The 15,081-nt window shown below is 38.0% G+C and overlaps 1 protein-coding gene across 1 annotated transcript in view; it reads right to left on the bottom strand.

The window, feature by feature from the left end:
- The window catches only part of GRIK2 (glutamate ionotropic receptor kainate type subunit 2), a 1,042,171-nt gene that overhangs the window by 173,009 nt on the left and 854,081 nt on the right, over nucleotides 1-15,081 (bottom strand). The window contains exon 19 of the mRNA XM_073789463.1: nucleotides 9,304-9,510. Coding sequence (XP_073645564.1) covers nucleotides 9,304-9,510 — 207 coding nt within the window. The remainder of the gene's footprint in view (nucleotides 1-9,303; nucleotides 9,511-15,081) is intronic.

Here is a 15,081-nt window from a genome sequence, read left to right as displayed (position 1 = left end):
GTATTCCCTCACAGATTTTATCAGCATTAAGACACTAGATCAGAGAAGCCCCCTGCAGATCACTGGCTTAAAGGCGTTCGGAAATTTGCCTCCAGCTGGGGCTTATTCTGCCTGAAAGATGAAAGGACAAAGGATTTCAAGTAGCAAGGAGTGTCTGTGATCAAGCAGCAGAAGTAGGAGTTCTACAGGTGTTTATATAAGTGGGTTCTTTACAAGTGTGAAATGATCAGGAAAAGCCTAGGTAAGCAGAGTCCCAACATGGAACCCTGGAGGTGTACTTTAAAACAGGTGACAAGGTGAAAGAGCTTAAGGACTGCATGAGCCACTAGGTGTCAGGGGACAGTGAGAAATAAATGAAAGGTCAACATGCGTACTTGAAAGTTTATAGTACAATCTATTGGCATCTCTGCAATACTTTGAGTGGGACAGCTCTGAGAAGTCACTAGTTATCAAAGAAGAACATGACTATAATGTGTAGGTGGATTCCTAAAGAGGCAGGAGGTACATAATATATACATAATGAGGTGGCAAGTGTCTGAACTAGGTTGGTGGGTGTAAAACTGGAAGGTAGGGACAGATCTGAGGTCTATTTTTAGCCTGCACAAAAAGAGACTTGACATCCTGCTTTATTAACTTATGTATGGATGTTTACAAGCATAAATCTTCCTGGTTTTCCACTGCCAAGGCAAACATCACCAAAGACTGGAAAGTAATGCAACAGCCCTTGTCTCCTTCAAGGAGTCCCATAATAATATGTGCTGCTAGCTTATAGCAGCTTAGGTGTTTCCCCTCATGCTTACGGATGACTCTAGTTGGAATTATGAATAACAAAAAACAGTTGTCTCATGAGCCCACAAATGAGTTACTAGCCATAAGGAATACATAGCCCAAAGCTACAAGTAAATGTATGTCCAACTTAATACAATGGTTGCATTAGCAAGTTTCTGTGTACTCATCACTTCTATGTCAGGTTTAATAACTAAGCTTGCTTTTAAGAGTGAAAAAACTCCATCAAATATTTCATAAAATATTACACAAAAAGTTATGATGCTTTTAATTTTCTGAGGAAAATATGTCACTCCTTATTTCTTTCCTTGGAGCATGAATAGACACTTTCATTGAGGCCCCTGGAAGACAACATAAGAAGAAAAGCATTTGGAAAATATGTCACATATTCTCTAAGGAGCAAGATGCTTGAGTTTCACATTTGTTGTGGCACACTGTGGACCATTTGTGTCATTCTTTCAATAAATATTCTTGAATGCTGAACACTTGCTGCAATCCTGTTATTTGTGTCCCCTAGTTATTTTCAGTATATTTGAAGCAAATGAACGCTACCATGTATATACCTTAATACAGAAGACTGTGGATGCAGTGAACTGATACAGTAAAATAGTGTCCTGATAAAGAGTTTAATCAGTTTGATGGCTCACAAAAATTTTTTGTTACAGGGCGAGAGAGAGGCATGGACATATACACACTAACGAACATAAGGTAGATAGCTAGTGGGAAGCAGCCGCATGGCACAGGGATGTCGGCTCGGGTGCTTTGTCACCGCCTGGAGGGGTGGGATAGGGAGGGTGGGAGGGAGGGAGATACAAGAGAGAAGAGATATGGGAACATATGTATATGTATAACTGATTCACTTTGTTATAAAGCAGAAACTAACACACCATTGTAAAGCAATTATACTCCAATAAAGATGTAAAAAAAAAAACACAAAAAACTTAACACTGATTTTACTATAATTCAATATAAAATTAATATCAATACCAACTATAACCCCTACATCTTTATCATTGTAATACTGTCTAAATATACTTTTTAGTCTTCAACAAGAATACTCATAAACACTATAGTAGAAATATAGGATAAGTAAGAAGACAAAAACTTTGAACTTATTAGTTCAAACTTATTATGTCTCCATTTGTTGATTATCTATTATTTGTCAGACACCGCATTAGGAAACATATGTGTGTGTGTGTGTGTATATATATATATATATATATATAAAATTCCTAATTATTAATATGACATTATTTTATTTTTGAGAAAACTAAGGCTTAAAGAGTTTAAAGCAATGTGCCCAAGGCATAAAGCTACACAGTAAAAGAATTAAGACTTGAACCCACAACTGTCTCACCAAGTACTTACTAGTACGCATGTTATGCAGCCCTGTTGTGGAAATGATGGGGGAGGAAGGTGTTTTTAGGGGAAAGTCTTGTCATTTTCCAAGGACTAACAATGCCTCAGGGAGCCACTTTCTCCTAATAACTTTCTGAGGTGCTACCTTCATATCGTACCACCAATAACTGTCCCTGGTTAGATTAAAATGAATTTGAGAGATCTTGTCAAACCCTATACATTGAGGGTCCTCTCAAGAAGGAAGGAGAGAGAAGAAGGTGTTAAAAACAGTTATTACTAAAATAATTAGACCTGCAACTGTAAGGACAAATTCAAATTAAACATGAGACTCAATTCTCTCTATTGAAAATAATCGGAGACCCCTCCCCTTTTCTTAGAACATTTACTTAAGAAAACTTATAATTTTAAGTGCTTTCTCTCTCTCTTTTTGAAATGTATATAAATCTTTGAAAGTTAGTTACGCCTCTTGCCAGGTTTCCCACCAGGGGATGCCTTTCTCAAGGACCTGGGAGGTATGTCTTTGAAAAGGAATCACCAAGGAAGAGTGCACCCTAACTCCAAATTTCTGTGGGAGGGTAGGAGCTAACTTTGGTGGGCAAGTGCCTAAAATCTACCTGCTGTCATAAAGATATGAGAAGCTTATTTTTCTACTGTATAAAGCCAATTATCTAACACAGATGGTCACCTCAATAACCAAATAAATTTAATATGAACTACATGTGATAAATAGTACTTTCAAGATTTCTTGAGGACTAGTTATTGCTTATCTTGAAAACACATATGTAATGCGTTGTGTCTGCTTGGCTACATAAAAGGGTGATACTTCTGTCTTTGCAATCTCTTAGCAAATTGCCTATAGTGTACATCACATTCTAGTGTAATGCTTATTCAATAATAAAATTTTCTTTTTCTTCTAGCTTTGTGGAGAAGTTTTCTGGATTGGACGAAGATCTTATTTTTAATTATATTTCCCCATCACAACACCTGAATAAATTCAGCCTCTTGATGGTTATTCCCCTTCTACTTAACCAAGTAAAACCTAGAACATCTAGAAAATGGATTGGCATATAGCTGGTTTAAAATAAATATTGCTTGCCTCTGCCCCCAAGTTCACATAAAAATTATAAGTACCATAATTCAGATGTGGCCGATTCTGTCCCACAGTTCCAGATGTCGACATATGATCCAAGTGTGGCCATTCCAATAACCACCTCCTCTACCCCAGCCTTATGGATTAGTTCCCAGATTGGCACATGGTCCAAAGCTGGCCCAGCGGACACCCCTCCCACCTCCCCCCAACACTCTGCAATAGATTTTGCTGACACTTTGGCAAAAGGAGACCACTATCTCTTTCAGAAGGAGGACTCTAAGAAACAGATAAACCTAGATTAGAGTTTCTAAACTTCAACACTATTGATATTTGAGGCAAGTAATTTTTTGTTGTGAGGGGCTATCTTGTACATTATTTAGAGACTAGCATCTCTAGCCTCTACCCCTTAATGGCAGTAGCAACATCTCTCCCACCTCCTTAAGTTGTGACAATAAAAATGTCTCCCAACATTGCCAAATGTCTCCTGGAGAAAAAATTGCCCCTAGTTGAAAGCCGCTGGCCTAGTGCCAACTTGAGCCTCCTTTGTCACCATGTGGAAAGAAAGTGTTTAAGAATAAAATCTATAAAGAGAGCAAAGCCAAGAGATAACAAGGCAGTGAAAGAGAGGCCAACGCATACAATGGCCTACTTTAAGACCCTGGATCCAATGTACTTGAAGTGAAATCACTGTTGGATGTTTTTTGTAATGTGGGGCTTTTAAAAAAATGTTTGTGTAAGCTATATTTAGTCGTGTTTCTTACACTTGCAACTGAAATAGCCTTGCTTGATATTATAACTATTATACTACTTAGATGCAAGTAAATAGAGTAGATATTAAGCTGGTAATTAAAATAAAGTGTGATGGTGTTATGTAATAAGAACGATGTGGAAGCTCATAGCAGGTGGGCTTCCTGCGGTGGGATGGAGAAGCCTCACGGGAGAAGTGTTTTTGAAACTAAGCAAAAGCAATTTAGACGAGGTGAGCTGGACTGGGGTTTAGAGTGCTGGGGACAGAAAACTAGACAGGAGGCAAAGGAGAACAAGACTGAATAAAGTCCACCTGGATGTGGCTGGAGAGAGCAGGATAAGTGAAAATATAAAAAGCTTCACCAGTCAGGGTCTCAACAGAAAACAGGTGCACACTCAAATGAAGATACCTGAGCAGGGTTTACTCACAAAAGGACTTATGATTCTCAAACTTCAGGGAACATCAGAATCTCATCAGTAAGCCTTGTTAAAATAGATTGCCAGGTTTCACTGCAGAGTTTCAGACCTGGTAGGTCTAGAGTAGGACCTGAAAATTTGAATTTCTAACAAGTTTGAAAGTGATACTGATGTTGCAGGTCTATGGAATATACTTTGAGAACCATTGGTGAATGGAAATTTTAAGGAATGGTGCAGGAACCCAAGGCTTTTAGCAGCTAAGCGGTAACCACCCCTAAGATCAGAATTAAAGAAAGCTATGTAGGGTGTAAACTGGAACTGAGAGCAGGAGAGACATTTGTGTAGAGCAGGCACTATTATGAGAAACTGTGACATTCAGTGAGGGGGCACAAGCCAGCTCAAGACGACATCTCAGGGAATGAGGAGGAAAATAAATATTCTAACCTTACTCTCCTCTCTCCCTTGGAACACTGACTGGGAAGCCCTGTTGCTTTACTCTATTGTAAGGGAACCTCCCAACAGAGAAAGCAGGGTGGAGAAGGTCTGAGAGTCTATTTGAAGGGTCAGAAGGATTTCCATAGGAGAGAAACAATAACCAAACGTAGAAGGGCTTGTAAATATATTATACAGTTGGTCCTATATCCTTAGGACAACGAAAACTATTGAAAGACTTTATGCAAAAGAGGGGCATGATCAGATTTCTCTTCCTGAAACAAGACTTTAGTTGAATGATATAGTTAGATAACAGATTAAAAGGGGAAGATTCTCATATTGGGAATTTAATCTATGTGACTGTGGAGATGGAGAGAAGTGGAAAGCTTTCAGAATTATTTAAGAAGATCACATCTTGGGTCACAAATCAAGCCTCAGTAAATTTAAGAAAACTGAAATCATATCAAGCATCTTTTCTGACCACAATGCTATGAGATTAGAAATGAATTACAGGGGAAAAAATGTAAAAAACACAAACACATGGAGGCTAAACACTACCTTACTAAATAACCAAGAGATCACTGAAGAAATCAAAGAGGAAATCAAAAAACACCTAGAGACAAATGACAATGAAAACACCACGATCCAAAACCTATGGGATACAGCAAAACCAGTTATAAGAGGGAAGTTTATAGCTATACAAGCCTACCACAACAAGCAAGAAAAATCTCAAATAAACAATCTAACCTTACACCTAAAAGAACTAGACAAAGAAGAACAAACAAAACCCAAAGTTAGCAGAAGGAAAGAAATCATAAAGATCAGAGCAAAAATAACTGAAATAGAAACAAAGAAAACGATAGCAAAGATCAATAAAACTAAAAGCTGGTTCTTTGAGAAGATAAACAAAATTGATAAACCACTGGCCAGACTCATCAAGAAAAAGAGGGAGAGGACTCAAATCGGTAAAATTAGAAATGAAAGAGGAGAAGTTATAATAGACACCGCAGAAATACAAAGTATACTAAGAGACTACCACAAGCAACTCTATGCCAATAAAACGGACAACCTGGAAGAAATGGACAAATTCTTAGAAAGGTATAACTTTCCAAGACTGAACCAGGAAGATATAGAAAATATGAACAGACCAATCACAAGTAATGAAATTGAAACTGTGATTAAAAATCTTCCCTGGTGGCGCAGTGGTTGAGAGTCCGCCTGCTGATGCAGGGGACACGGGTTCGTGCCCTGGTCTGGGAAGATCCCACATGCTGTGGAGCGGCTGGGCCCGTGAGCCATGGCCACTGAGCCTGCGCATCCAGAGCCTGTGCTCTGCAACGGGAGAGGCCACAACAGTGAGAGGCCCGCATACTGAAAAAAAAAAAAAAAAAAATCTTCAACAAAGAAAAATCCAGGACCAGATGGCTTCACAGGTGAATTGTATCAAACATTTAGAGAAGAGATAAAACCGATCCTTCTCAAACTCTTCCAAAAAATTATAGAGAAAGGAACACTCCCAAACTCATTCTATGAGGCCACCATCACCCTGATACCAAAACCAGACAAAGATACTACAAAAAAAGAAAATTAAAGACCAATATCACTGATGAATATAGATGCAAAAATCCTCAACAAAATACTAGCAAACAGAATCCAACAGTACATTAAAAGGATCATACACCATGATCAAGTGGGATTTTTCCCAGGGATGCAAGGATTCTTCAATATACGTAAATTAATCAACGTGATACACCATATTAACAAACTGAAGAATAAACACCATATGATCATCTCAATAGATGCAGAAAAACCTTTTGACAAAATTCAACACCCATTTATGATAAAAACTCTCCAGAAAGTGGGCATAGAGGGAACCTACCTCAACATAATAAAGGCCATATATGACAAACCCACAGCAAACATCATTCTCAATGGCGAAAAACTGAAACCATTTCCTCTAAGATCAGGAAAAAGACAAGGATGTCCACTCTCACCACTGTTATTCAACATAGTTTTGGAAGTCCTAGCCACAGCAATCAGAGAAGAAAAAGAAATAAAAGGAATACAAATTGGAAAAGAAGAAGTAAAACTGTCACTGTTTGCAGATGATATGATACTATACATAGAGAATCCTAAAGATGCCACCAGAAAACTACTAGAGCTAATCAATGAATTTGGTAAAGTTGCAGGATACAAAATTAATGCACAGAAATCTCTTGCATTCCTATACACTAATGAGGAAAAATCTGAAAGAGAAATTAAGGAAACACTCCTATTTACCACTGCAACAAAAAGAATAAAATACCTAGGAATAAAGCTACCTAGGGAGACAAAAGACCTGTATGCATAAAACTATAAGACACTGATGAGAGAAATTAAAGATGATACCAAAAGATGCAGAGATATACCATGTTCTTGGATTGGAAGAATCAATATTATGAAAATGACTATACTACCTAAAGCAATCTACAGATTCAATGCAATCCCTATCAAATTACCAATGGCATTTTTTACGGAACTAGAACAAAAAAACTTAAAATTCGTATGGAGACACAAAAGACCCCGAATAGCCAAAGCAGTCTTGAGGGAAAAAAATGGAGCTGGAGGAATCAGACTCCCTGACTTCAGACTATACTACAAAGCTATAGTAATCAAGACAATACGGTACTGGCACAAAAACAGAAACATAGATCAATGGAACAAGATAGAAAGCGCAGAGGTTAACCCACACACTTATGACCAGCTAATCTATGACAAAGGAGGCAAGGATATACAATGGAGAAAAGACAGTCTCTTCAATAAGTGGTGCTGGGAAAACTGGACAGCTACATGTAAAAGAATGAAATTAGAACACTCCCTAATACCATACACAAAAATAAACTCAAAATGCATTCGAGACTTAAATGTACGACCGGACAGTATAAAACTCTTAGAGGAGAACATAGGAAGAACACTCTTTGACATAAATCACAGCAAGATCTTTTTTGATTCACCTCCTAGAGTAATGGAACTGAAAACAAAAATAAACAAATGGGACCTAATGAAACCTCAAAGCTTTTGCACAGCAAAGGAAACCATAAACAAGACCAAAGACAGCCCTCAGAATGGGAGAAAATATTTGCAAATGAATCAACGGACCAAGGATTAATCTCCAAAATATATAAACAGCTCATGCAGCTTGATATTTAAAAAACGAACAACCCAATCCAAAAATGGGCAGAAGACCTTAATAGACATTTCTCCAAAGAAGATATACAGATTGCCAACACACACATGAAAGGATGCTCAACAACACTAATCATTAGAGAAATGCAAATCAATACCGCATTGCGGTATCACCTCACACCAGTCAGAATGGCCATCATCAAAAAATCTACAAACAATAAATGCTGGAGAGGTTGTGGAGAAAAGGGAACCCTCTTGCACCGTTGTGGGGAATGGAAATTGATACAGCCACTATGGAGAACAGTATGGAGGTTCCTTAAAATACTAAAAATAGAGCTATCATATGACCCAGCAATCCCACCACTGGGCATATACCCTGAGAAAACCATAATTCAAAAAGAGTCATGTACCACAATGTTCATTGCAGCACTATTTACAATAGGTAGGACGTGGAAGCAACCTAAGTATCCATCGACAGATGAATGGATAAAGAAGATGTGGCACATAAATACAATGGAATATTAGTTATAAAAAGAAATGAAACAAAACTGAGTTACTTGTAGTAGGTGGATGGACCTAGAGTCTGTCATACAGAGTGAAGTCAGTCAGAAAGAGAAAAACAAATACTGTATGCTAACACATATATATGGAATCTACAAAAAAAAAAAAAAAATGGTTCTGACAAACCCAGGGGCAGGACAGGAATAAAGACGCTGATATAGAGAATGGACTTGAGGACACGGGGAGGGGGAAGGGTAAGCTGGTACGAAGTGAGAGAGTAGCACTGACATATATACACTACCAAATGTAAAACAGATAGCTAGTAGGAAGCAGCAGCAGTGGTGCTTTGTGACCACTTAGAGGGGTGGGATAGGAGGGTGGGAGAGAGATGCAAGAGGGATGGGATATGGGGATATATGTATATGTATAGCTGATTCACTTTGCTGTACAGCAGAAACTAATACAACATTGTAAAGCAATTAAATTATACTGCAATAAAGATGTTAAATAAAAAAAAACACATTCCATTTTATAAATTAGGACCAAATACTTCAAGATATTAAATCACTAACTACTAGGTAATTTAAGACAGACATTTGTTTCTAATAGAACTATATACATCCCTTACATCCTGTGTATTTGTCAGAAATAATATATACTTTTAATAACATTATTGAAAAAAATAACTACTTAAAATACATTACTGTTCTCTGACATTATTAACCCCTGACCATCAAAAAAAAAAAAAAAAAGTAAATCTATTAGAAATCTTCCAAAGTTAATAAATAATGAGAAAAGGGACTTACATGATCAATTAGTTCACGGACCATTCCATTCCATTGTCCATTGGCATCATCCTGGGCTCCATATTTCCCATCCTCCACAAGTCTAATTTCATATGTAAAGCCAAGGATTGTAGATAGCTCTCTGAGGAGGTCAATGCAATAGCCCTCAAATCGATCATTTCCATAAAGAGGTTTGTCAGACTTCTTAAACAGGACATAGGGTTCTTCCTGGAAACAGCGAACATGAAGGTAGGAAGTGTCAGTTAATCATAAAACTTACTATCACAATTATAAGTTTCTTACAAGATAGAAAATTTCACTTTAATTTAGAACAGTCAATTTTATTTTCTTCTAATTGTAATTAATATAGTTTGAAACACTAATAAGGCAGATTACTTTGGGAATACTTGGGTCTCACAAGAGAATATTTAAATATAACTTCGCCACAACTATATAATAAAAATGGTATATATCTTATACCACATCTTATATCACATATAATAAATAATATATAATGAGATATATACTATACAATGTATAATACTAAGACATAATTTCACTATGATTACAATACCCCAATCTGAATTATACCATATAATTAATTTCTGGTGTGCTGTTTCAGTGAGGTTTATTGATAAAAGAATGAAAAAAAGTCATTACCTAATTGCCTATCATGTGCTTAGAACTGAATTAGGGACTTTTATATACATGATCTCATTTTGTTCTAAGAACCATGAAAATTACAACTACTATAATTATAAGACAAAAAGTAGTAGCTTACTTTAGAATATAGAAGAAACTAATGTTTATCAAGTGCTTATGCATTCATCCAACAAGACTTTATGGAGCCTACTATGAGCCAGCCCTCCTCTATATAAATGAGAAATCCCTGAGAAATGAAGTTCATGATATAGGGGAAGAAAACAATAATAAATGCCTAAACGACCAGAACACATTACTTCTGATGCTGATAAATTGTATAAAAACATAAACTAGGGCAATAAGATATTGAATGACATCAAGGTACTTGGCAAGATAAGAGAAGATAAGACAGAATTGAGTAATATGTCTGGAAACCTTTTCTGAGGAGATGAAACATGCACTAGAACCTAAAAGATGAGAAGGAGTCTAGCCATTTGAAAATCTGAAAGAAGAGCATGTCAGGACAAGGCCACAGCAGTAAAAAGCCTGAGATCAATATGATACTAGAGCGCCTAGGGACGAGGACAACAGCCATCAATATGATTGAAGTCACATCCAGTATGTGAGGGAACTAGTTGAACAAGGTAAGGATGAAGAGCCAAGTGAGGAACCTTGCTTGTAAGGCTCTGCAAGGCCCTATTAAAGATTATATGTTTAACTAAGGGGTAAGAGAATCCATGTATTAGCATATTTTATTGGGAGTGGGTGAAGCATGGTGTGACAGACTGTCCTGTAACTAAACCAGGGTGCAATTGGCTCTACTACTTACTATTTGACAATGGGCAAAACCTCTGGAAGCTTCTCTCTTAGAGAAAGACAATGCAAAGTGAAAAAGCTTAGGAGGCTGCCATGCCAGTCCATCTAGCAATGCAATCACCCTCCTCCCAACCCCAGGAAAACAGTCATCTCATGAGGGCCATAATACCTAAAGGAGTTTTGGACAAACAGCAATGTGTCAGCTCACCCATACTCATCTCAGAAACAAGGCTAATTCCATCTTTCTTCCCATATCCTTTGACCTGGCCTAACCCTACTGTTTCATGCACACTCTAGCTTGATCAGTTTCCTGCTCTTCTGATGTTCCACTGTGGGAAAGAAGTCCTGCTCAAAGGTCAGCACCTTGTTCCACATCTTCATGCAATTTTTGGAATGTCCCTTTCATTCCTGCCTTACTGAACTATATCCTCTGTCCCAGAGACTCTCTTCAGTGTCACCCCCACACCCCTCAGGGACAGAAGCACATTTGGTGCCTTCCCTTGCCCCTCATTGTGGCCCCAGACCATTTCTTCCCCTGCCTCCTGAGATAATCTTTGCTTCTCTGAGGTTCATGCCACCCTCCTACACCCGGCTCTCTCTTTACAATTGCTGTTATCCAATGAAATTTGAATCAGAAGATTTACTAAGATCTGTGGGATAAGTGTGAAGAGAAGCCTTTATTTTTCTAATTTTTAGCAACTGGATGACAATTTTTCTCTCTTCCAAATCTTATCAACCTTCTCTATTGTATTCAAAATCCATTTGGATCAGCATGGTCACACTCAATCCTTTTACCTCCTCATTGCCAAATCCTTCTCTCATTTAGCCTCCCTCTCCCCCATGATCAAAACTGCACTCTGCATTTCTCAGAAAATGATATACCTCTGAATCAGGATTTCTAACAGCCCATTAATCCAACTCATAGTTCAATCACACCCATGCCTACAATTCTTCAGTTCCATAAAGACCTCTAACACAGTGACCTCCACATTTTGCCATTATCTATCAACCCCTTCCTCACTTCACTGTCAGCCCGACATCCCTTGGTCCACTAGCATAATTTCTATACTACATGCATTCTCATGCCCTTTGCCCGTCTTGTGCTGGGGTATTCGGCTTTACAAAACCATGCCTTACGGAAACTTTTTGTCTTTCCCATGCCCACTCCTGAAGAGTAGAACACTGCTAATTGTTTACACCTAAAATTAATATCCTTAAACATTTTATGGTAGTATCCATTTCCAACTCTATGAGATGAACATTTTATCCATTTTTCTTTATACTTACAGCTTCCCACTCTAATACTCAGTTAATTACCTCAGCAAGAAATTAAAAGCAATCACATGTGATACCTTTACCTTCAGACCACAAAATCCACCAGAGCCATTTATCTGTGCTCATTTTCTCTTTCCTTTGTCTACTGCTATGGAGGAATTGGCCCTGTGCTTATTGGACCAATCTCTACACTTACGTCCTGATTCTTTTATCAGTCAGGGTCCCAACACAGGATGCCACTTTGAGCAGAATAGTGATATTCAGTTGAGAAATACAAGCAGTATAAGGCAACTACAGGAGGGATCCATGAGGATAGAAACCATGACCTTGCTGTCTTCCCTCCCTTTGATCTCCTTCTGGGGCTTCCCATTAGTCAAAACCAATCAAAAGTCAGAGGGTACAGCAGTCTATTAATGTGATTCACACAGGTCACCCTCCTCTGAGAGAGTGAAGAAGAGTAAAGAATGAATCTGGAGAGACAAAAAGAAAGATACAAAGCACATCCCCATCACCTTTCACTTGCTCCAAGACCTAATTAACTGATCCATTTTCTCTCCCCTTAATAATCAATCTGTCTCCTTATATAGAATTAATTTCAAAGTATATGTACTTGTTCCAATAACCTGCTTCTCAGGACACTTTGTTGTTGTTTCTTTTCTACCTTATTCTAAATGCCGATGACTCTTAAGACTTGGTTATGGCCCCTCTCCCCTTCTTTTCTTAAAATACACCCCTAAATGATCTTACCCATACACATCAAATTCAATAACATCTTTATGCTGATGACTCCAAAATTTATATATCTGACCCAGACCTCTCCAAGTAAGTCTTGGGCACACATCTCCAGCAGCACTTGTCAGCACCACTTAGTCCTTCATACACATCTCATATCCCTTAATTCCCAAACTGAATTCTTCTTTGTACTTGTACACCTTTTCAGTTCTCTCTGCTTTCAGAAAATGGAAAGTTTCTAGTTACTCAAGCCAGTCACTGAGGCATCATCCTTGCTTCCCTTTCTTTTTGCTCATTCACTACAGAGCAACAAAAATGATCTTCTTAGAGTATACATTGAATTATATCACCGTCACCACTTCAAACCATCCCTAGACTGCCAATGCATTTAGAATAACAAATTCCTTCTCATGACCCCTGAAACCTGTTGTTCTACCATGTGTTTTCATCTTGATAAATGGTTCCAGCACTCACAAAAGTGATCAACTCAAAAGCTAGGGAGTCACTCTCACTCTCTGTTCTAACTTTTGGAAATCGTACAAGTTCTTCTGTCCAAACATATTTTTTTTAATACATTTATTTTATTTTATTTTTTGGCTGCATTGGGTCTTCATTGCTGCGCGTGGGCTTTTCTCTGGTTGTGGTGAGCGGGGGCTACTCTTCGTTGCAGTGCACAGGCTTTTCATTGCAGTGGCTTCTTTTGTTGCAGAGCATGGGCTCTACTGCACACGGGCTTCAGTAGTTGTGGCACACGGGCTCAGTAGTTGTGGCTCGTGGGCTCTAGAGCACAGGCTTCAGTAGTTGGGGCGCATGGGCTTAGCTGCTCCACGGCATGTGGGATCTTCCCAGACCAGGGCTCGAACGCATGTCCCCTGTGTTGGCAGGCGGATTCTTAACCACTGTGCCACCAGGGAAGCCCCAAAACGTATTTTGAACTCATCAATTTCTTCCCATCATCCCTGCTGCCACTGTGGTTCATGCAATTTTTATTTATCATCTGGATTCCTATAGTAGCCTCTTACCTCTCTTTTCCATTTATATGTCCCCACAGTCCACTCTCCATAGAAAGTCACAGAGATCTTGTGAAAAGTAAATGATTTTATCATGTACCTGCTTACAGCCTATCAGTGCCTTTTCACTGACACTAGAATAAAAGCAAAACTGCTTATGCTGGCCTTCAAGGCCCTGCCCGCTTTCCTCTCTAACCTTAGCTTCTCATTCCCCTCTCTCATCATGTCCAGGAACACTGGTCTTGTCCTCAAACTTGCCAAGCTCATTCCTGACCCGAGGTCTTTGCATCGCCTTCTTTTCTCTCCTTTTCTGACTGGGAGGATCTTTCCTAAGATCTTCACATGGCTGTTTCATTCTCATCATTCAGGTCTCTGCTCAAATATCACCTCTTCAGAAAAAACACACTATATATAAACTACCTCTCCCTTCTAAGTTACTCTCTAGTGTTTTACCTTGCTTTATTTTCCTCATAGCCCAATCTGAAGTATGTATGTATGCACGTGTGTATGTACGTATGTATATGTGTATTTATTTATTGGGGTGTGTGTGTTTCTTTCTTCCCCTACTGGAATATAAACTCTTGAGTGTGAAGACATTAGAGATTATGTCCATTAATATATTTCAGTGCCTAACTAAATGACTGGCAACTAGTTGATGTTCAAGAAACGTGTGGTAAATAAATAAAATATTCATCATAAAGGTTTATACTGTACCTTTCCCTCCCTGACCTCATCTTCTCTTTAAATTCTAAATATCCTGTTTTCTTGCAGTTCTTCAAATATCTTGCTATTTTCTGTCTCAGAGCCTTTTAACATATTGTTCTATCTGTCTATAATGCCCTTAAACATTGGTGAGCTTCCTTGCTTCCTTTAAGGCTCAAATGAAATGTGAAAACTTTCCCGGGTTCCTTATGTAAAGAGAATCCTGTTATTCTCTACCTCAACACTTTATTTTCTCATAATAATTAATTTATCTTCAATTTTTTATTTGTTGGCTTACATTCTTTTTGATTGTCCCACTTCCCTGGAATATAACAGCCACATTGATTCATTATAGTATCTCCAATGCCTAACACAATGCTTGGCATATAGTAGGGGCAAAGAAAATATTAATTAAATAAATGATAAATTGGTTAATTTTCTGACTCAATTATCTCATCTCTAAGTTGATTTACCAATGCTTTTAAAGTTGTTTGGAGAATTAAACAAAAGGTACCTGGCAGATAACTTTTTAATTATCATTTCATTATTTTAGATACAATAATTTTCAATGGATTTTTAATAGACTTTATTTCTATAGCAGTTTTAGGTTTACAGCAAAATT

Source organism: Tursiops truncatus, chromosome 12 (genome assembly GCF_011762595.2).
Source record: "Tursiops truncatus isolate mTurTru1 chromosome 12, mTurTru1.mat.Y, whole genome shotgun sequence".
NCBI lineage: Eukaryota > Metazoa > Chordata > Mammalia > Artiodactyla > Delphinidae > Tursiops > Tursiops truncatus.
Note: the sequence above shows the minus strand (reverse complement) of the source record. Positions and strands in the feature narration are given on the sequence as shown.